The 22,634-nt window shown below is 42.5% G+C and overlaps 2 protein-coding genes across 6 annotated transcripts; both read left to right on the forward strand.

Moving 5' to 3' along the window:
- The first annotated feature begins 4,288 nt into the window (after window positions 1–4,288).
- Window positions 4,289–7,987, forward strand: LOC124233257 (leukocyte immunoglobulin-like receptor subfamily A member 5). 2 transcript variants are annotated; one of them, XM_046650425.1, is made up of 7 exons: window positions 4,289–4,386; window positions 4,489–4,524; window positions 4,707–4,991; window positions 5,245–5,544; window positions 5,829–5,873; window positions 6,091–6,141; window positions 6,287–7,987. In XM_046650425.1, the coding sequence occupies exons 1-7, from the start codon at window positions 4,353–4,355 to the stop codon at window positions 6,430–6,432; spliced, it is 897 nt and encodes a 298-aa protein (XP_046506381.1). In that variant the 5' UTR covers window positions 4,289–4,352; the 3' UTR covers window positions 6,433–7,987. The 2 variants fall into 2 exon arrangements, with proteins under 2 accessions (XP_046506381.1, XP_046506382.1); XM_046650426.1 differs by lacking the exon at window positions 4,489–4,524 and having other exon boundaries at window positions 4,297–4,386; window positions 6,287–7,986.
- A 4,054-nt stretch (window positions 7,988–12,041) lies between these two features.
- Window positions 12,042–17,039, forward strand: LOC124233258 (leukocyte immunoglobulin-like receptor subfamily A member 6). Of its 4 annotated transcripts, XM_046650428.1 has the most exons (8): window positions 12,042–12,053; window positions 13,132–13,244; window positions 13,635–13,734; window positions 14,321–14,356; window positions 14,540–14,824; window positions 15,077–15,376; window positions 15,641–15,697; window positions 16,128–17,039. In XM_046650428.1, the coding sequence occupies exons 3-8, from the start codon at window positions 13,722–13,724 to the stop codon at window positions 16,283–16,285; spliced, it is 849 nt and encodes a 282-aa protein (XP_046506384.1). In that variant the 5' UTR covers window positions 12,042–12,053; window positions 13,132–13,244; window positions 13,635–13,721; the 3' UTR covers window positions 16,286–17,039. The 4 variants fall into 4 exon arrangements, with proteins under 4 accessions (XP_046506384.1, XP_046506385.1, XP_046506383.1 ...); XM_046650429.1 differs by lacking the exon at window positions 12,042–12,053 and having other exon boundaries at window positions 12,952–13,244; XM_046650427.1 differs by lacking the exons at window positions 12,042–12,053; window positions 13,132–13,244; window positions 13,635–13,734 and adding an exon at window positions 14,131–14,219.
- The last annotated feature ends 5,595 nt before the right edge of the window (window positions 17,040–22,634 follow it).

Genomic DNA, 22,634 nt, shown 5'->3' on the forward strand with positions numbered 1-22,634 from the left:
TGAAATTTCCAAGAAGCTCAACCCTATAGAGACACCAAGTAGATTGCCTGAGCCTGGAGGTAGCAATGGGATAAACTATAAAGTGAAATTTGAGATTTCATTGGGGCCATAGAATGTTCTAAAACCAGATTGCAGTGATGGTTACATAAATTGGTAAATTTACTAAAAACCATTGAATTATGCATGTGCATAACTTTTTCCAGAAAGTTTTCTCTGAATGCCTTCTCAGACTCTACTAGCTGCCTCTGTCATGTTCTAAACAGCAATCAGCTAACTTTTTCTATAAAGGCCAAATACTAAATTGCAAGATCTTTGGTCTCCGTCAAACTACTCAGTTCTCTTGTTTTAGCAAAAAACAACTGTAGATGACACATAAATGAGTGGGAATGGCTGTGTTCCAATAAAATTTTGTATAGGAACACCAAATTTTGAATTTCATACCATTTTCACGGGTCACAAAATACTTATTTTCTTTTGATTTTTTCAATCATTTAAAAATGTACAAAACACATTCTTAGTCCTCAGAGCATATAAAAACCGACAGGGGGCTTAATAACCCAATAATCCAGTCTTATATTCTGTTCCCCAAGAAGCTGAGGCCAAAACAGTGTGAGAGGAAAGAAATGATAAGGAATGTGCCTAGAGATGGTTCTCCTAAGAAATAGTGATTGCTGTGGTCAAGGGTGCTCTTTGTGGCTCTAGAGGATGGAGACAGATAGAAGATGATAGAAAAAGAAATAGATAGATAGATAGATAGATAATGGCTGGATAGATAGATGATGGATGGATGAATAGATAAGAGATGATGATGAAGTTTGATAGATGTATATGAATGAAAAATAGATATAGATGAGAGATATACATGATACAGAAAGCTAAGAAAATAATAGATAAATATACACATGTGTGTAACATATATATAGAAATAGAGAGAGAAAGATAGGTGAGAGATATAAATAATAAATAGGTAGAAAGATGATAGAGAAAGAAAGACATAGGTTAGAAACATGGATGGATAGATAGATAGATAGATAGATAGATAGATAGATAGATAGATAGACAGATAGATATGGATATGGATATTTTTCCCTAGTGTCAGAGAAAGGAAAGCCCTCTCTAACCACTTTTGACCTGTTTGTCTTTTCCTCTGAGTTGGAATCTTCAATGATCTTCTCAGTCCTGGGGAATCCCCTTCTCTTCTCCCACAAACATCTCAAATTACAGCCTCTACACCATGTTTCTCTATGCCCAGGCCATGACTCCAGGACGTAAACACAGGGGCTCTGACTTGTCTGGGCCTAACTGGCCAGGCCATGATGATGAGAATGTTAAGCTTAGAGGGATGCTACTGATACACAACTACCAAAGGGAAATCCTAGTGGAAGTAAGAGCTATTTCTGAACTTGAAGGACTACGTACGATTCTACCATTGTCTACAAAGGCCATAGAAACAAATAAATTAAGAGCCGTGGATATAGGGAATGTGGACCCCTACCAGGGTCTTTGGCAAGAGGTGGCCAGTGTCAAAGAGAGTATAAGACTTTGCTTTATGAAATTGAGTAAACATGGAGGTATTTCAAATAGGAAAAGGCAGTCCCTAAATAATTACTAAAACAAGTTTGGCAGCCATAATATGAAGCAGCCAGTCCTCCAGGACCCACCTCTGTCCTGCAGGCATAGAATATTAGAGGTAATACAGTGAGTGAAGATGTTTCATTGGTACAACACACACACACACACATACACACACACACATATGCAAACATGCAGGCTCATTCCCTCCTTCAATATAGCACCAGCCTTCAGTGAGCAACTCAGATAAAAAAACCAGGAGCCACCCATCCTTACTTCTTCCCTTTCCTATCAGCCCCAGAACCAACCTCTCATTAAATCTCATAGTTTTTAGATGATATCAGTGGAATCTTGCACTCTTCATTCATTTAAAATGAGTATTAGATAACGGTGTGAAAGGTCAAAACCATTTAGAGTGCTAGCGAACGAGTCTCCAGGCTCAGCTTGCAGCCTGAATCCCCCACAGACCAGGTTTGATGTGGTCCCTGCTGTTTCTACAACAGACCTCAATGTGCTTCACCTTGCACTGATGCAACCCCACACCAGGAACCTCATTTCATTGCAATTACTCACCCGCAACAGTACCAGCTCTCAGCTAGCATCGGCACCCTGCAGGCAGAGAGAGGCCGTGGATGCTCCAGGTCAAAGCCAGCTTATATATCCATGTCCAGAATATGGATCTCATGGAATGGAGGCTGGGGAGAGGACTGCCTAGCATTTACTGCTTCAGAAGGGGAAGAAGTCATGGCCATGTCGCAGTAACAATACTAAAGTGGGCCCTGGGCCAAGAAGAAATGGGTATTAGATGCTACTAAGTTTAAATAAATCAGAGACGGTCAAGATTGCCATGAAGGTGCATGTGCCTTCCATGTATCACTTGCATTGCCCCCACCTGTGTCCATCTCTATGACCACCATCCTTTCTTACTCTTAAAAAAATGAGACTTCACCATAATTTCCCAATTGATTCTGAAGTCAAGGCTTAGATGTTAATGTTACATCTCAGTGATTTACCAAACAGATTATCAAAATAAGAGCATGATTTGACTAGGAAAGGACTGAATAGTATCCCATGATAGATAAAAGGGCTTTGTAATATCTTCCTGGGAGGTGATGGGCATGTGTCTAGCTGCATAAAGAGCACTTGCATCATGTCCAGTGAAACCATGGTTTTGCTATTGCTGTATCTGAAAGTGAAGAATGGTTAAAAGATGTGTGTATGGAATCCAAGTTGATGAGGAGCAGCTATGGTGGCTCTGCACCATGTCAATTTAGCTAAGCTTGAACTCTGTCTCCTAGAATTTTCTTCCCTCTCTGGTTCTGGATGACCACAACAGAAATTGGCTCAAGATGTAGAAGGTGGAAGTGAACCCACACGCATGTTTATCCCTAGGCGGTGAGTGTGTGAAGTGTAGGGTTAGTGTGTTGCAGCCCATACACGTTATACGGGACCCTTTGTCTCACCCATTGGGGTGAGCCCACAGCCAAAACCACCGTTCCTCCAGCTCCCTCAGCTCCTTCAACTAGGCTGGAACCTGCATTAGCATTTTTCAAGATCTGTGGTGAAGAGCATCATACACCATTGAGGTTGGAGATGGAGAAAGAGAGGCTGTCCCCCAAATTCCCTTGAGAGCTCCAGTGTGCCCCTGACCTGCCCCGCCTCATATACAGCTTTTCCTCTCAACACCCAGGCTGGCTGACTTAGTGACATCAGAATGAACACCAGATGCAATGGCACTGGCTTTCTCCAGACTTCTTTATCTACAACCACAATCGCCTAAACTCTCATCTCTGTAATAAAGCCTGTCTTCCATGGCACTCACAGTAGTCCCGAGGCTCCCATGGAATCCTACCTGCAAAAGGTTTAGATTTACAACATGATTACACAGGTGACTAAATAATTAATTGACTTGAAAATAGTAATAAGTTTTGTAAAGATTAAATGCATACTCCCTCCATGTAATCTACACGTCCGGAATAAAATGAAAACTCATAAAAGATTGGCTATAAATTGTTTTAGGTTTTTGATGATGACAGTATCATGAAGGTATGATAGGGGATAATTTTAAATGAGCACTACCTGTTCATCCAGGAGAACAGATGGCATGGCTGTGCAATCAGTTTCAGGCAGTGTGAAAGGTTTAAGAACAAAGGTGGGACTCAACCTAATGTAAGTATCTCTTTTAGGTTCAAAATTGACAACCATGAAGAATCAGCACTGACATTACATTGGGAATAAAGACAGAAGTGGGGAGGGAGGAGGAATAATAATTATGCAACTGAATCTCCAGCAAATGCTATTTTGGAGAATTTACACACTATGTGATTAGAGCTCTTCAGGAGCTCATTACCATTCCTCCATTTTGTATATAGCAAATGGAATGCAGAATTAAGAAGGGAGGGCCATGAGTTCACATGATATTTCAGAGCAGTCCTGTGATTGGAAATGGTTTCTTTCCTCTTCTATATCCTGTGCCTCTCTTACCCCTTGCATCATATTGAAAGATTAAAATGCTTATGTGGCACTGGGCACAGAAAACAGGGATCGAGTTGGACTAATTGTAGTTTGAAGTTCAGATGATGATCCTACTCATGTGTCACGTATTCCTGCAAGCCCCACCCAGGAGGAAGTAGGAGGAGAGAGGATGTGGATTGCCTTAGCTCTCCAGGTGAAAGTGGGGCCACACCCACACTTCCTGGAGGTCTTTGTCAATACAGAGAAATCTGTTCCTCATATGAGCAGCACCTCTGGGGCCAGCAGGCTGGCATAGAATCAGGACCATGTCCATGGTTCTTCCCTCCATGCTCTGTCTTGGTGAGTCTGGGAGAGAAGGGCCCAGCTATAAATACAAGGCTACAGGGGACAGGTCCATGGGTTCTAGGAGGCTGGGCTGTCTCACCCATTGTATCCTTCCAGGGTTGTGTCTAGGCCAGAGCACTCAGGCGCAGAACGGTGAGTATTCCTCCTAATACTCGTAAGATCCTACTCCTGGTTTCGGCCAGATATCAGCTCTCTTGACAGCTGGGAAGATGGGACTCCACATTTGGGCCAGTGGCTGTAAGAGGGGAAGAAGTGGATGGAGGGCATAAGAAACAGACACACCTGTAGGTCCATACCTGTTTCTTTTCTTCTAGGAACTCTCCCACCACCTCTTCTCACAGCTGTACCAGGAACTATGGTTCCACGTGGGACTCCTGTAATGATCCTGTGCCGAGGGCCTGCAGAAGCTGAAGCATACGTGCTGTCTAGAGTGAGAGGCCCTGAGCCCTTGGATAGTGAGAAACAACTGCTGTCTAAGAAGACAAACACTTGGAGTATCACAGGGATGACGCCATACTGGGCAGGATTGTACCACTGTTCCTATCAGAGTGGAGGCAGCTGGTCCCAGTTCAGTGACCCCCTGCAGCTGGTGATGACTAGTGAGTGGGACACAGGGGCAGCAGAGCCAGGACTGACCCCTTTGCAGAGGGAAAAACCAGATGTTGCAGATATGAAGCACAGAGGACAAAAACATCTATCTTTGGAAAGGGGTAGAGAGGATGCAGACACAGATTCCTCACAGCAGGACAAGGAGGGGATAGAAACCAGAGCCATGTCTGCTCCTGGGGAACAAAAAGGGACAATGCATGTATGTTACCCAGTCCTTTATCAATAAACTTCCTTCTTTCTCAGGAGCTTATGACAAACCCTCCCTCTCAAGCATGACTGGTATCATGGCACTTTCAGGGGAGAATGTGAAGTTGCGGTGTTTCTCAACACTCAAGTTTGATGCATTTATTCTTATGAAGAAAGATGGAGTTCACATCATCCAGAACCAAATATCCACCCCTGAGGGTGGTGGACACCAGGCTGTGTTCCTTTTGAATCAAGTCTCCTCCACACAAACTGGGACCTACAGATGCTATGGTGTCTTCAGTCGTCACCCCTATGTGTGGTCTCACCCCAGCGACCGATTACAGCTTTGGGTCACAGGTGAGGAAGCCCAAGCCCATCAATCCTCATGTCCCATCCTGGAGATGGATAGTGTCCAGGTAGAGCAGGGACTGACAAAAGGAGGACAGCATGGTGGGAAGGCCATGTCACCACCATCGTCTTAGACAAGAAGCTCTTAGGAACTCACTCCGCCTCACTCCCAAAGCAGCCCTCCTACCACATGCCCAGGGGCCAGGGAAAGACAGTGTATATCATTGGGAATCTGGGTGGAAGAGTCTGAGCAGAGAGAAAGGAAATCTCTCCCATTTCAACCCCATTTTCAGAAGCTTCTGACGATCCCGGTCCCACGAACCCCGGACCTTCGCCTGGTGAGTAACTGCTGATATTTGTAGAAGGAGCAGGGCAGGCAGAAGGAAGAGCAGGTGCAAAAGGCATGAGGTAGAGAGAAGCTTCACGTGCCCAGGGTATGTCAGGGAGTCAGTCCTTGTTTGCTGAAATAGGGAAATAGCAAGGAAAGAGTAGACAGGGCTCCAACAGGGCAACTGGAGGCAGCTTGTTCCTCACTCCTGTCTTCCTTGACCCCAGAATTCCCTGATGAGATCACCACACTGCCCACTATGACAGGAGGAATGAAAGGTAAGTAAGTGCTTATCCTGTGGGTGCTGCTTGGGGGGGCTACATGCCAGATCCAGTAGACTGGAGAAATGGGCTCGGGTTTGGGGTACGTTAGCAGAATGGGCCTTGATGCCTCTTCTGTACCCTTCTCTCCTTTTTCTCTCAGAGCATACTGCTTGGCATCTTTCTGCAGAGAATCAAGTCCGGCTGAGTATGGCTGGCCTGATTCTCTTCGTCCTGGTGGTGCTCTTGGCTGAGGCCTGGTACAGCCGGAAGATGCCCTTCAATGGACACAGACAAGCCCCTACCTGAGTGTAATGACAGCACTGATGTCCCTCTTTTGGCATCTGAGGATTGTGTGGACCCTGGGGGAGCAGCTAGAGGAGATAGGGCCCTGGCTATGTAATCTACTGAGACTATCAAAATTCGTTTCCTATTGAATCTGTAATACCCTAACCACAGACACAGTGGATTAAAACAGTACATATTTATTCTGTTTTGGTTCTGGAGAGCAGAAGTCTAAAATGTGTCTGCAGGCCTGCATTCCTCTTTTAGGTTCTGATCTGTGTTCCTGCCCTTCTGGTTTCTGGACTCTGTGTGCATTCCTTGCCTTCTGTATCCCTCCTCCATCTCCAAATCCACCAGTGCAGCATCCTTTCTCCTCTCTGACCTCTGCTTCCTTCCTTCCTTCTTCTCCCTCTTGCTACCACCCTCCTGCTTCCCTCTAATAACGACCCTTGTGATGACATAGGGCCCAAGAAGATAATCCAGGATAATATCCCAGTCTCCAGATTCTTAACGCCCTTGCATCAGCACATGTCCCTTTGCCACGGCAGGTCCCACTCACAGGTTCTGGTGATTAGACGAGCACAACTTGAGGGAGACTACTCAGCCGACCTCCAGGATCTCAGTACATCTGACCATTGATCTGGCTGGACTCGCACTTCTGCACTACCTCCTGGGGGAGATGTGAGGATGAGACACTTAACACTCTTTAGAATTTAGGACAAGACATGATTTGAATAGAGAGACATGCTTAACAAACCTTGCTTCAGTTTGGGTAAAGTATAAATTCCTAAGAGTGCTTGTACTTGGAGGGAGAAAAATGAGTCCAGAGATGGAAATGCTGATTTTTTTTTCCAATAGTATCCCTTTTTTTCTTTAAAGATTCTAGAAAGCAAATGGAAAAGTATGAACATTTATTTTAGTTGGTTTGTTTCAGGATTGAAGTCACATGGCTATTTGTGATGTTAGCCATTGTTCCTGTTTGGGGTTTATTTTTGTTTTTTCTGAAAAGGAACATCTTTAGAAGCATAGGAGTAAAACAACAGACTCAGAGAATGGTTAACTCTGACTCCCGTTACAGTTGCATTGATGAAATCATTCTGGAACTTCTTAGGTCCAATCTACTGAAGTAACTAATAAATATCCTCAGACTTAACCAGAAGGACACTGTGTTCTGTAGAGACAGGTAGATTCTAAGTTACATCACTTGTTCTTTGTTCTCATCTCTGCCCCATGATTAGACTCTCTATGAGCTCTCTGCTACTGGCTGCCATTCCCTCACCCTCCTGGCTAATTCCTACATTTTTTATAAGTGTCAGCAAATACATAACTTTTTCTTGGATGTTTTCTCTGAACTCCTTCTCAGACCCTGCTAGTTGTCACTTTCATGTGCTAAATGACAACTTTTCTGTAAGGCCAACTAGTAAATATTTTGGGCTTTGTCATCATCTGATCTTCTTTGCAACCACTCAATTCTGCTCTTGTGGCAAAAAAGCAACTGTAGGTGACATATAACCACAAGGACATGGCTGTGTTCCCATAAAATTTTGTTTACAAACACTAAATCGTGGATTTTGAGTCGTATTCACAGGTCACAAAACATTAATTTTCTTTTGGTTCTTTCAATCATTTAAAAATCTAAAAATCATTCTTAACTCTGGGGCTGTACAAAACAGACAGCAAGTGTTAAAACTCAACAATTCTGTCTTATGAATTGTCCTTCAAAAAGTTGAGTCCAGGGGCCAGCCCAGAGGTGTAGTGGTTAAGCTTGTGTTCTCTGCTTTGCTGCCCAAGGTTTGCATGTTTGCATCCTGGGTAGGGACCTATTCACCACTCATCAAGCTATGCTGTGGCAGCATCCCATATACAAAATACAGGAAGAATGGCACAGATGTTCACTCAGGGTTTATCTTCCTCAGCAAAAATTAAAAGGTGAGACCAGGAGTGACATCAGCATCATGGCAGTTTGTCATTCCCTTGTCTCTCTCCTGTATGTTATAACAAGTTAGACATCCAGTGACCAACAAAGGACTCCCTGCACAGCACATCAGAATGCCTGAGTGGCCCATGCATCTACACAGCTGCAGGTGGGTGGACTGGACCTCCTGGGTGTATTGGGGCTAGGAAGCAGCCCCCTCCCACACCCCTGATGGCAGAGATCCAAAATGCATATCCTCACACCAGAGTGCATGCCAGTGACACAAGCTGAAAGGGCTAACATGGCACTTGTGTCTTGGCCCCTATCACCCCCCAGTGGTGGCGAGTGAGACAGATGTCCTGAGACTTAATAACACAGAATGGAACCGGCAACCTGGCCCCATCCTCATCCCAGCAGTGGCACTAGTGTCTCCGGCAGGGGGGACAGCAACCAGAGCTCGCATTCCACCTGCAGGAGCAGGGTGCCCTGACCTGAGGTCTCTAAAGCACAGTGGTGGGCACCAGTGGCCAGAGACTGCAGGGCAGCAACAACACTTACAGCTTAGCCCCTACTCCTCCTCCAGAAGTGGCAGGTGGCACCTGTGACATGAGGCCTCAGCAACTAGAGCAGAAACTGAGACCCAGCCCCAAGTAGGGGCACTCCAACACTGGCTCTACCAACAGCAGGGGCTTCAAACAATAACCTGGGCCCCAAACTGCAACAGCAACACCTGTGCACCCAGTGCCCCTGAAAGCAGTGCTGCCAGCACCCCAGGTAACCCAGGAGCAGTGGTGCAGGTGGTGCATGGAGCAGAAGCACCCAAGCCCATGGAAAGCCTACAGAGATCAAGTAGGGGAACATGAGACCCAGGCAACCCCAGAAGCAGCAGAAGTGCTCATAACCTGGTGACCCCAGTGGCAACACCTGAGATGGCAATGACATTGAAAGCAGCAAGGTACCATCAACCTCAGAGGAACAAGAAGGACAAGGAAGGCACTGATGATGCCTCTAGCAGAGGTAATGGAGGGTGGAAATTTCAGGCTCTCAAATAAAAGCAGAAGCAGCTCAGGAACAAAGTAACCAAAGCTGTACCCAAATAAGAAAGGTGGTTATTACCACAGATGTGCTGGCAGAGGTCAAGTCATCAAACACCATGAAGAATTACAGTAACATGGCAAAACAAGAGGAGAATAACAGCTCTCCTGAAACCAGATTTGAAGTCATAGAAGAATACAAGACGACTGACAGAGAATTCAAAATAGCTGCCATAAAGAAACTCAAGTTACAAGAAAATTCAGAAAGACAGTTCAATGACCTCAGAAACAAAATTAACAAACAGAAGGCATACTTCACCAAAAATATTGAAGCTCTAAAAAAGAACCAAACAGAAGTTCAAGATATGAAGAATTAAATTAATGAGATGGGAAAAAGGCACACAGCATAAAAAATACGTCAGATATTATGAAGGAGAGAATCAGTGAGCTTGAAGATAGAAACCCAGAAATGGTCCAGGAAGAAGAGAAGAAAGAACTAAGAATTTTTTTAAATGAAAAAATTCTTTGACAGAATACCAACTCAATTAGGAAGAGTAATATAAAGATTATAAATATCCCAGAGGGAAAAAGGAGCAGAGAGCTTAGTCAAAGAAATAATAGCTGAGATCTTCCCAAATCTGAGGAAGGAACTGGACACACAAATATGTGGAGCGAATAAAACTCCTAATTACCCCAATGCAAAAAGACCTTCTCCGAGGCATAAAGTATTAACACTGACATAAGTCCATGACAAAGAAAGAATATTAAGAGCAGCCGAAGAGAAGAAAATAACTGACAAAGGAACCCCATCAGGCTTTCAGCAAAAGTGGTACTAAGAGGGAAACTTACAGAAATACTGGCCTACCTCACAAAGCAAGAAAAATATTAAATAAACAAGCTTACCCTATACCTAAAAAGATGAGAAAAAGAACAATAAACAAAGCCAAAAGTCAGAGGAAGGAAGCAAATATCAAAATCAGAGCAGACATAAATGAAACAGAGAGAAAAAAAATAATAGAAAGGATAAATGAAACTAAGGGCTGATTCTTTGAGAAGATAAACAAAAGGGATAAACTCTTAGCCAGACTCAATAGGGAAAAAAGAGAGAAGACTCAAATAAATAAAATCAGAAATGAAAGACAAGAAATTACAACAGACAACACAAAGGATTATAAAAGAATACTATTAAAAGCTATACACCAACAAACTGGATAATGTAGAAGAAATGGATACATTCTTAGATTCAGACAACCTCCCAAAACTGAATCAAGAAGAAATAGAGAATCGGAATAGACTAATCACCAGCAAAGAGTTTGAAACAGTAACAAAAAACCTCCAAAGAAACAAAGCCCAGACTAGATAGCTTCTCTGGTGAATTGTGACAAACATTCAAAGAAGATTTAAAACCCATCCTTATCAAACTATTCCAAAAAACTGAGGAGGGCAGGACACTTCCTAACTCATTTTGCAAGGCCAACATTACCCTGATACCAAATCAGGACAACCCAAAATGGAAAATTACAGGCCAATATCGTTGATGAACATAGATACAAAAATCCTTAACAAAGTATTAACAAGTGGAATGCTATAATACATTAAAAGGATCATACACCATGTGGGATTTATTCCAGAGAGGTTGGGATGATTCAACATCCACAAACCAATCCATTTGGAAATCTCATGGACAAAGTGAAGAACAAAAATCATGAGATCATCTCAATAGATGCAGTGAAAGCATTTAACAAGATCCAACATTCATTTATGATAAAAACACTAAATAAAATGGATATAGAAGGAGAGTACCTCAACATAACAAAGGCCATATATGACAAACGACAGCCAACATCATATTCAGTGGGAAAAAAGTGAAAGCAATTCCTCTGAGAACAGAAACAAGACCAGGGTGCCCACTCTTGCAACTCCTATTCAACGTAGTACTGGAGAAAATATAGGCAGTGCACTCTTTGACATTGATCTTAGCAGTATATTTTCAACTACCGTATCTATTCAGGCAAGGGAAAAAAAGAAAAAATAAACAAATGAGACTACATCACAGTAAAAAGCTTCTGCAAGGCAAGGGAAATCATAAACAAAATGAAAAGACAACCCACCAACTGGGAGAGAATATTTGCAAATCGTATATCTGACAAGGGGTTAATTTCCAAAATATTTAAAGAACTCATACAACTTAACAAAAAAGAAACAAACAACCCAATAAACAAGTAGGCAGAGGATGTGAACAGACGTTTTTCCAAAGAAGATACACAGATGGCCAACAGGCATGTGAAAAAACACATTCAACATCATTAATCATTAGGGAAATGCAAATCAAAACTACAATGAGATATTACCTCACTCCTGTCAGAATGACCATAATTGACAAGACAGGAAGCAATAGTTTGGGGGAGGATGTGGAGAGAAAGGAACATTCATACACTGCTGTTGGGAATGCAAACTGAGGCAGCCACTATGGAAAACATTATGGAGATTTCTCAAAAAATTAAAACCAGAAATACCATATGATCAAGCTCTTCCACTACTGGGTATTTAGCCAAAGTATATGACAGCAACAATTCAAAAAGATTCACACACCCCTCTGTTCATTGCAGCATTATTCACAATAGCCAAGATATGGAAGCAATCCAATGGAAGCAACCCAAATACCCACCAATGGATGAATGGGTGAAGAAGATGTGGTACATATATATGCACAGACAATGGAATATAAATTTATATTAACTCAGCCAAATCAAAAAGACAAAATCGTGCCATTTCCAACAACATGATGGACCTTGAAGGTATTATGCTAAGGAAAATAAGTCAGAAAGAGAAAGACAAATATTATAACATTCCACTGATATCTCAAAGGTAAACAAACAAACACATAGATAAGGAAACTGATTAGTGGTTACCAGAGGAAGGAGGGGAGTGTGGGAGGGCGAAAAGGGCAAAGGGACACGTGTGTATGCTGGCAGGTAAAAACTATACTATTGGTGCTGAAATAAATAAATAAAAGTTGAGTCCAAATAGCTTGTAGGCAAAGAAACACTAATTAACGTGTCTGAGAATAGTTATACTAGAAAATAGTTACTGCTGTGTTCAAGGACTCCCTTTTGATTCCTTAGCAGTTGGAAATAGATGATAGATAGATAGATTAGATAGATAGATAGATATAGATAGATAGATAGATAGATAGATAGATAGATAGATAGATAGACAGATAGATATACAAATAAGACAGAAAGATGATATTCAAATAGATGATACATAGATATTGATAGATGAATACAAGATAGGTAAATGATAGGTAATAGATGACAGACGATGATGATGAGCTTTATAAATAGACATAAGTGATAAATAGCTATAGATAGATGAGAAATATACACGATAGAAATCTAGGTAGATAATGGATAAATAGAGAAAGGCAGAGCGATGATATAGATGACAGATGCTATGAATAGACTAGATATATGATAGATAGACAGATAGATAGATAGACAGACAGACAGACAGACAGATAGATGGATAGATAGATAGATAGATAGATAGATAGGTAGAAAGACAAAGAGAGCTAAAGAGACAGAAGGTTAGATGTGAATATTTTCCCCCAGATATTTTCAGAGTAAGGAAAGCCCTGTGTTACCACTATTGACCTGTCAGCCTATTCCTCTGAGTTGGAACCTTCAGTTATCTTCTCAGTCTTGGGGAAACTCCTTCTCAGCCACAGACATCTCGAATTATATCCTCCACATCACCTTTCTCTATGCCCAGGCCATGACCCAAGGATACAAGCACAGGGACCTGATGTTTGAGCCAAAATGGCCAGGCCATGAAGATGATAGTGATACACAACAACCAAAGGGAAATTCTACAAGAAGTAGAAGGTATTTCTGAATTTGCAGAACTATCTATGATTATACCAGTGGCTCCAAAGTCCTTAGAGTCTGATGAATTAAAAGCTGACAAAACAATTTAGAGCAATAGTCCAACCTACCACCGTTTTAGTGGAGATTGTATGTCACCTTCCCCCATGTAATCCTCAAAAAATGAAAACTCAGTAAGGGTTACTATTAAATTTTTTCAGATTTGTGGAGAAGAGTGCCCAATGTGGGTGGATTCAGGGGAAGATTTTAAATCAAAATTATACACTGATCCAGAAGAATGGACGGCATAGCTACTCAGGAAGGTTCAGTCAGTGTGATAGTTTAAGAACAAAGGTGTGACAAAACCCAATGAAAATACCATATTAAGTGCATCATTTTACCCTTGGACAGAATCAGTGCCAAAAATGTGTTGGGGCTATCGAAGAGGAAGAACTGTTAATTATGCTACTGTCTCTCTAGCAGAGCCTGTTCTGGACAATGTGCTCACACTGTGAGTACCACTTTTCATAAACTCATTATCATTGCCCCATTTTGTACATAAAGGGATATAATCTCAGCATTAAGAAACAAGAGTCATAAGTTTCCTTGGTATTTCAGAGCAGACCTCAGACTGGAATTATTTCTCTCCTGCTCTTTGCCTTGTAATCTCTCACACTCACTTTATATAGAAAGTTTAAAATGTGGATGTGGAATTAGGAACAGAAAACAGGGATGAAGTCAGACTGATTGTAGTCTAAAGTTCAGATGATGAACAGCTTCAAGATGTCAGACACTTGTGCAAGCCCCAGCCAGGAGGAGAAAAGAGGATGTGAATTCCCTTCACACTTGGGCTGAGAATTGGGACGGCCCACACTTCCGAGAGGTCTGTGTCACATACAGAAAAGTCTGTTCCTCATAAGTGCACATTGCTGGGGCCAGCGGGCCAGTGTGGATGCAGGACCATGTCCCTGGTCCTTCCCACCTTGCTCTGTCTTGGTGAGTCTGGGAGAGAAGGGACCAGCTACAAATACAGGGCTAATGAGAGCAGGTCTAGTGGTTCTATAAGCTGAGCTGTTTCACCCACTGTTTCCTTCCAGGGCTGTGTCTACGCCAGAGCACTCAGGAACAGAAGGGTGAGTATTTCTCTTAATACTCCCAAGTCCCTGCTCCTGGTTTAGCCCAGATATCAGCTCTCTTGACAGCTGGGAAGAGGAGACTCAGCATTCTGATTCATGGCTTGTAAGAGGGGATAGAGTGGAAGGATGGCATGAGAAACCGACACACCTGTAAGTCCATACCTGTTTTCTGTCTTCTAGGATCTCTCCCCCCACCTCATATCACAGCTCTGCCTGGATCCATGGTTGGATCTAAGAATCCTGTGACCATCCTGTGCCGAGGGCCTGCAGAAGCTGAAGTGTACATGATAACTAAAGTGGGAATCCCTGAGCCCTCGGACAGAGAGAAACAGCTGATGTCTAAGATGACCAACAGCTTTAGTATCACAGACATGACACCAGACAGGGCAGGGCTGTACCACTGTTCCTATCAGAGTGGAGGCAGCTGGTCCCAGTTCAGTGACCCCCTGCCACTGGTGATGACCGGTGAGTGGGAAACAGAGGCAGCAGAGCAGGACTGAACCCTTTGCACAGGGAAGAACAAGGCTTTGCAGATGCGAAGCACACAGGACAAAAACCTCTGTCCTTAGAAAGGGTTAGGGAGGATGCAGACACAGATTCCTCATGGTGGGACGAAGAGGGGATAGAAACCAGAGCCACATCTGCTCCCAGGAAACAAAAAGGGACAATGCATGTATGATGCCCAGCCCTCTATCTACAAACTTCCTTTTTTCTCAGGAGCTTATGACAAACCCTCTCTCTCAAGCATGACTGGTTCTGTGGTGGCTTCAGGGGAGAATGTGGAGTTGCAATGTTTCTCAACACTCAAGTTTGATGCATTTATTCTTATCAAAGAAGATGGATATCGAACCATCCAGAACCAAATCTCCACCCACCAGGGGTATAAACACGAGGCTTTCTTCTTCTTGTATCAAGTCTCCTTCACACAACCTGGGACCTACAGATGCTACGGAGTCTTCAGCCGTTACCCCCATGGGTGGTCTCACCCAAGTGACAGATTGCAGCTTCAGGTCAGAGGTGAGGAAGCCCCAGCCCATCCATCCTCATGTCCCGTCCCGGAGACAGTGTCTAGGTAGAGCAGGGACTGGGAAAAGGAGGACAGAACCATGGGAAGACCATGTCACCACAAAGCTCACAAAGCTCAGAGGAACTCATTCCCCCTCACCCACAATGCAGCTCTCCCACCACATGCCCAGGGGATGGAGAAGTGCCGTATAGTCATTAGGGTGTCTAGGTAGAAGAACGTCTGAACAGAGAGAAAGAAAATCTCTCCCATTTCAGCCCCATTAGCAGAAGCTTCTGACGATCCTGATCCCACGAACCCTGAACCTTCACCTGGTGAGTAACTGCTGATCTTTGTAGAAGGAGCAGGGCAGGCAGAGGGAACAGCAGGTGCAAAACGCATGAGGTAGAGAGAAGATTCACATGCCCACGAGTGTCAAGGGGGCCAGTCCCTGTTTGCTGAGTCCATGGCTTATCATAGGGAAAAAGAAAGAAAAGAGTGGGCAGGGCTCCAATGGGACAGACTGGAGGCACTCTGCTCCTCACTCCTGTCTTTCTTGACCCCAAAATTCCCTGACGGGATCCCCACCATGGCAGCAAGGACAGGAGAAATGAAAGGTAAGTAAGTGCGTCTCCCGTGGGAGGTGGATTAGGTGGCTTCATGCCAGATCAAGTAGACTGGAGAAATGGTCTTGGGTTTTTGGGAGCACGTTAGCAGAATGGGCCTTGGTGTCTCTTCTGTAACCTTCTGTCCTTTTTCTCTCAGAGCCTGCTGCTTGGTATCCTTCTGCAGAGAATCAAGTCCGGCTGAGCCTGGCTGGCCTCATTCTCTTGGTCCTGGGGATGCTCTTGGCTGAGGCCTGGTACAGCCGGAACATGCCCTTCAATGGAGACAGACAACCTCCAGGAGCTCAGTACATCTGACCATAGAGCAGGGCTGTTCTTGCACTTGTGTGCTAACTCCTGGGGGAGACGTGGGGATGAGATACTTAACACTCTTTAGAATTTAGGACAGGACATGATTTAAACAGAGAGACATGCCTATAAAGCTTACTTACGTATAAGGTAAAGTATAAATTCCTAAGATCGCTGGTATTTGGAGGGGGAAAAATTAGTCTAAGGATAGAAATACTGATTTTTTTTTCAATATCCTTTTTCTTGATTTAATGTTTATCGAAAGCTAATGTAAAATTATGAGCATTTATGCTGCTTTGTTTGTTTCAGGATTGAAGGTACACAGATGTGTGTGATGTTAGCCATTGTTCCTATATTGGGTTTGTTTTGGGGTTTTTTCTGAAAAGGAAACATCTTTTAAAATATGAGACTAAACAACAGACTCACAGAGTAGTTTACTCTGACTCCAGTTACATTGGAGTTGATGAAGTCATTCTGGAACTTCTAGCTCCAGTCTACTGAAGTAAATAATCAATGTCCTCAGACTTCAACCAGGTGGATACCGTGCTCTGCAGACACATGGAGATACAAAGTTCCATCACTTGCCCTTTGGTCTCACCTCTGCCCCATGATTACACTCGCTAAGAGCTCTCTGCTACTGGCTGCTGTTCCCTTACTAAATTTCCCTTGTTGGGGAGTCATCTCATCTTCTTTGCAACCACTCTATTTTGCTGTTGTGGCACGAAAACTACTGTAGATGACACATGGGCCTGGCTGTGTTCCAATAAAATTTGTTTACAAACACTAAACTGTGAATTTCAAATCATCTTCACGGATCACAAAATACTAATTTTCTTTTGATTTTTTCAATCATTTAAAAATGTAAAAATTGTCCTTAGTCCTGGGGCTGTCAAAATCAGATAGTAGGCTTTCCTTAGTAATATGTTTGATTTCTTTTCTCTTACTAATTTGTTTACTTATTATCAGTTTCTGGTTTGTGATTACCATCAGGTTCCTATATAATATTCTATATATATAGCAATCTATATTGAGTCGATAGTCTGTTTATTTTGACCTCTTTCTAAAAGCTCTACTCTTTTACTCTCTTCCCCCCACATTTTATGTTTTTGCAATCATATCTAATCTCTTATTTTGTGTGTGTCTGTCCATTACCCTCTTATCATTGAAATCCGTAATTTTAGTACTTTTGTCTTTTAACCTTCATATTATTTTCATAGGTGGTTGATCTGCTACCTTTACTGTATTTTTGCCTTTACCAGTGATTTTATTGCCTGTTTTGGGTTCTTTTATATACTTTTCTTATCCCTATTTGTGGTCTTCTCTTTCCCACTTAAATAAGTCCCTTCAGCATTTCTTGCAGAACTGGTTTCTTGGTGACAAACTCCTTTAATTTTTGCTTGTCTGGGAAACTCTATCTCTCCTTCCATTCTGAATGACAACCTTGCTGGATAAAGTATTCTTGGTTGTAGGTTTTTTCCTTTCAGCACTTTAAATAAGTCATTCCTCTCCCTTCTAGCCTGTAGGGTTTCAGCTGAGAAGTTCCCCGATAGCCTTATTGGCTTTCCTTTGTATGTCACTTGTTGCCTTTCTCTTGCCAATTTTAGGATTCTCTCTTTATCTTTAATTTTGGGCATTTTGATTATAATGTGTCTTGGTGTGGGCATCTTTGGGTTTATCTTGTTTGGTGCTGTCTGTGCTTCCTGTACCTGAATGACTGTTTCCTTTCTTACGTTAGGAATGTTTTCAGCTATTATTTCTTCAAATAGATTCTCTGTCCCATTGTCTTTCTCTTCTCCTTCTGGGACACCTATAATACGAATGTTAGTGTGCTTGGTATTGTCCCAGAGTTGCTTTAGATTGTTCTCCTTCTTTTTAATTCTTTTTCCTTTTGCCTGTTCAGCTTGGGTGATTTCCTCTAGTCTTTCCATTCTTCTGTATCATCTACTCTGCTATTGAGTCCCTCTAGTGAATTTTTCATTTCCAGTATTGTATTCTTCATTTCTGATTAGTTCTTTTTTATATTTTCCAATTCTTTGTTGACATTCTCACTGTGTTCATCCAGTCTTCTCCCAATATCAGTGAGCATCCTTATGAGTTTTTGTTTGAACTCTTTGTCAGGTAGATTGCTTATTTTTGTTTCAGTTAGTTCTTTTTCTGGGGTTTTGTCCTGTTCCCTTGCTTGGAAAGTATTCCTTTGCCTCCTAATTTTACTTCTTTCTCTGTGCTTATATCTCTGTATTAGGTGAGTCAGCTATGTCCCCTGTTCTTGGAAAAGTGGCCTTATGTAAGAGACTCTTTTTGAGGCCCAGCAGTGTGCTTCCCTCTCATCACCAGTCCAAATGATCCAGGAGTGACCCCTTTGTAGGCTACTTGTGTCCTTCTGCTGTGGCAGGGTTGCTTTCACTGCAGGTACCCAGAGAGTCTAGTCTTTCCTTCCCTGGCTGGCTGTCAGTAAATCCAGTTTGCGGAGCCCCAGCACCATTGACTACAAGGTCTAATAGCACACTCCTGTTGTGGTTTTCCTCTTAATTGGGTTGGTACCCAGTGTAGCTGGTTGCTAGGCTCAGGGGCTTAGAGTTGCTGTAGGTCTTAGGCCTGCAAGGCTGTTGTCAGCTCTCTTAGGATTGCAACTGAGTGGGGCTGACCCAGAAAGGGGAACACAATTGTTTCAGGCTTCAGAAGACAGGGCTGATCCTCTTTGTAGACATTTGTGAAGCACAGGTCTTCTGCCACTGATAAGCCCCACCTCCCACAGGTCCACACACACTGTCAACACAGCACTGGTCCGTGCACACTTCCCAACTCCCTGGAGCATAGCCAGTCACCCCACTGCAGAGGCCCCCACTTCTCCACCAAAGCACCCCACAGTTCACCTGGTCCTCACACAAGCCCTGCCCCACAGAGGCAGACACACTCACCTGCCTGTAGAAGAGCAAGGCACTCAGTATATGCGGGCTGACAAGTAGCATGAGGTCTTGCTGTTAGGTGGGGCCAGTCCCTAGGGTGGGCTGCCTGCCCTGGCTGAAGTAGGTTAAATCTACACTCTAGTGGGTGTGGCAGACCCCAGGGCTATCAGACCAGTGGAAGAACTTCAATGGTGACTGTCAGCGTCTGTGTCAGCACACATGTACTAGGTCACAACAGTGACCACCACCAATGTCTCAGTCTCCTGAGAGGTCTCACCTCTCACCAAGATGCACCCAGAGCCTACCAGGTGAGTCTCTTTTACCAAAGGACTGTGAAGCTTTCTTTATGATGATTCTAGGTTGCTCTCTGAGGTGGATGAATTTGTGCATGGGCCATTTAAGAGCCAGGTTGTTTCGGCTTTCTTCCGATAGCTTGTCTGGGGGTATTCCCCATTGCAGTTAACAGTCAGGGAAGACAGACAGTAGGACACTCATCTCAGTTGTGCTGAGTCTGAAGGATGCTTACAGTGGTGACATGCCCCCACTCAGATCCCCCACTACTCCAGGGAGGGCTGTGTACCTTAGGGTGGCTCCCACTCAGCTGCTGTGAAGCTCTGCAGCTCATGAAGGTGGCTTCTTTTTCTCTCCAGAAGGAATTTCTGCCTAGTCCACCTCAGTCAGGACTATCCCTGGTTGTGCGGGTTCTTTTTATCCAGTTTTCAGTTCTCTCTCCCAAGTGATTTTTCCAAGAATAGTTGTAACCTGGTTGTGTTCATCAGAGGAGGTGAGTTCAGAGTCCACCTATACCACAATCTTGATGAGATCCATATATCAGATTCCACATACGAGTGTGACCATGCAATATTTGCCTGTCTGTGTCTGGCTTACCTCACTTAGTGTAATGTCCTCCAGTTCATCCATGTTCTCACAAATGGTAAGATTTCTTTCTTTTTATGGCTGAATAATATTCCATTGTATGTATATACCACATTTTCTTTATCCATTCATCTGTTGGTGGACATTTAGGTTGCTTCCATGTCTTGGCTACTGTGAATAATGCTGCAGTGAACACAAGTGTGCAGATATCTCTTTGAGATATTGATTTCACTTCCCTTGGATATGTACCCAGAGTTGCTTCTAAACTTAGAGAAAGAAGAGGTAAATTAGCACTTTCAAACACAAAAAGTCATGATTCTCACCAGCTATTTTGCAGGCTTTGAATGGATAAAATAGGATAAATATGGAAAAAGCCACAGCTCAGTGTGTCTGTGTGTGTGTGTACATGTGGGTATGTAAGAAGTGTTTTCTATTTTTCCATGATCTGCTGGATTATACAACTGGAAGACCTTTGGCCAGAGAATTTCTGGATATGATTACTCAAAATATAGGTGAAAAGCCTTGATTACTGCTGTCAGCTTATCTTTCTGTCTCCCTGAAAAATAAACTGTACTGTGGAATGTTATGTTGGCTAGATCTACCAATTAGCCTAAGCAAATGGGAATTTAATTGAAGCCACATCTTGCCATGTCTCAACTCACTGATTATAAAAAGTGCCCATCACTTTGCTGCTTCTATACACACATACAACAAACACACCCCAAACATATTTCTCCTTCACTCTGTAAAAATCACATCTCTCATCTTCTTTTCAAAACTCACACTTACAACTCAGAAATACTGAAATACAAATCCATTAAGTGTCTTGATGATTAACCTCATCAATAAACAGCTATCAAAAATTAAGAATGCCTGACAAATAATGGAAAGATTTTCATACATTTGTAAGTGAGCTTAGGCTTCTGCAAAACAAGCAAATGCCCAAAAGTAAGCATTGCAGAACAGGTTATGTTAGCCCACGCCTCAGAATCCAATACTACACAGTATTTTAACATGATGACTTAACCTGTGTAATTAAAATGAAGTATTGATTACTAGTGATCAATTTTAAAATGAAAAGTCAATGTTAATAATAATAAAATTACTCAGCAAACTATTGCTTAAAACTATTCTAATAGCCTTCTGTGTGGTTACATCTTTTAATCTTCGTAAAATTTATGAAATAGGAAATATTATCATTTCAGTTTTACTGATGTTAAAAGCTAATTCTCAGCGAGTTATAGGATTGCAATTGATTGATCTAGCATTCAAATCAAGAAAGGATGGCATGACAGTCAGTGCCTTGAACTATTAGCTTAGCACAATAACTAGCTAGTTAGCTCACTAAATAACAAAAAACGTAAATTAAAGGTGTACTCATTTGTTCACATGCACTCACATACACATTTTAGTGTTTAGGAAATCAGCTAGAAGTAAATATAATCGCATATTTCTCCATGGAATCATATGTACCATAAGCCAGTGTTAAATTATTTCTTTTAATCATCCTACACCCTAGGGGGTATGTGCACTCTTAACATCCTCATTTAAGAGTGAATAAGTTGAAACTGAAAAGTTAAGCAATACCCCCAAGTTCATGTAACTCATGGTGGCAGGGGAAAGGGGTAGAATTAAAAGACTTCTGTTGGAACAATGAGTTTTCTGGGGTAGACAAAGACTGAGAAGGTGATTGGACATGTAAAAGAGGAATTATGTGGCCAGAACAGAGTACTGGATGAACTGATAAGAGCCACAATCAAAAATAGTTCAACAGAATGTCCAGTGCTATTAAAATCTATGTAAGCCAGGCCATGGGGCTCTGCAAGTGAGCAGATGAATCTCCTGGACAAGGCAAGACTGTCACCCTGGGAGGGAGAAATAAAACCACCCTCTAAACCGCCTGTTTCTAAACAGGCTTTCCAAATGCTACCATGTGTGACAACGTGCATAAACCTCGAGGGCATTATGCCAAGTGAAACAAGCCAGACAGAGAAAGACAAACACTACATGGTATCACTTATATGTGGAATCCAAAAAAGTCAAACTCATAGAAACAGAGAGTAGAATGGTGGTTGTCAGGGCCTGAGGGGTGGGGGAAATGAGAAGCTGTTGGTCAAAGGATACAATCTTCCAGTTATAGGATGAATACATTGTGGGAATCTAATGTACAGCATAGTGACTATAGTTAAAAATATGGCATTATGCACTCAAAAGTTACTAAGACAGTAGATATTAAATGTTCTCACCACAAAGAAAAAATTATAATTATGTGAGTTGATGGAAGTGCTGGCCAACACTATGGTCGTAATCATATTGCAATGTACAAATGTATCAAATCAACAGGTTGTACACCTTAAACTTACACAATGCAATATGTCATCTATATCTCAATCAATCAATAAAAATAAATAAGAAAGAATGAGGTACTGATACGTGCCACAACGTGGATGAACCCTGCAAACATTAAGCCAAGTGAAAGGAAGCCAGATGCAAAAGACCACCTATCATGATTCCAAGAAATCTGAAATGTGAAATTTCCAAGAAGCTCAACCCTATAGAGACACCAAGTAGATTGC

This window comes from Equus quagga, unplaced genomic scaffold, assembly GCF_021613505.1.
Source record: "Equus quagga isolate Etosha38 unplaced genomic scaffold, UCLA_HA_Equagga_1.0 176163_RagTag, whole genome shotgun sequence".
NCBI classification, from domain to species: Eukaryota; Metazoa; Chordata; class Mammalia; order Perissodactyla; family Equidae; genus Equus; species Equus quagga.

Coding starts and splice junctions, on each gene's coding strand:
- LOC124233257 (XM_046650425.1), top strand. CDS start 4,353: ATGTCCATGGTTCTTCCCTCCATGCTCTGTCTTG. Junction 4,525..4,706: donor GAGCACTCAGGCGCAGAACG/GTGAGTATTCCT, acceptor CTTTTCTTCTAG/GAACTCTCCCACCACCTCTT. Junction 5,874..6,090: donor GAACCCCGGACCTTCGCCTG/GTGAGTAACTGC, acceptor CCTTGACCCCAG/AATTCCCTGATGAGATCACC.
- LOC124233258 (XM_046650427.1), top strand. CDS start 14,186: ATGTCCCTGGTCCTTCCCACCTTGCTCTGTCTTG. Junction 14,220..14,320: donor TCCCACCTTGCTCTGTCTTG/GTGAGTCTGGGA, acceptor GTTTCCTTCCAG/GGCTGTGTCTACGCCAGAGC. Junction 14,825..15,076: donor CCTGCCACTGGTGATGACCG/GTGAGTGGGAAA, acceptor CTTTTTTCTCAG/GAGCTTATGACAAACCCTCT.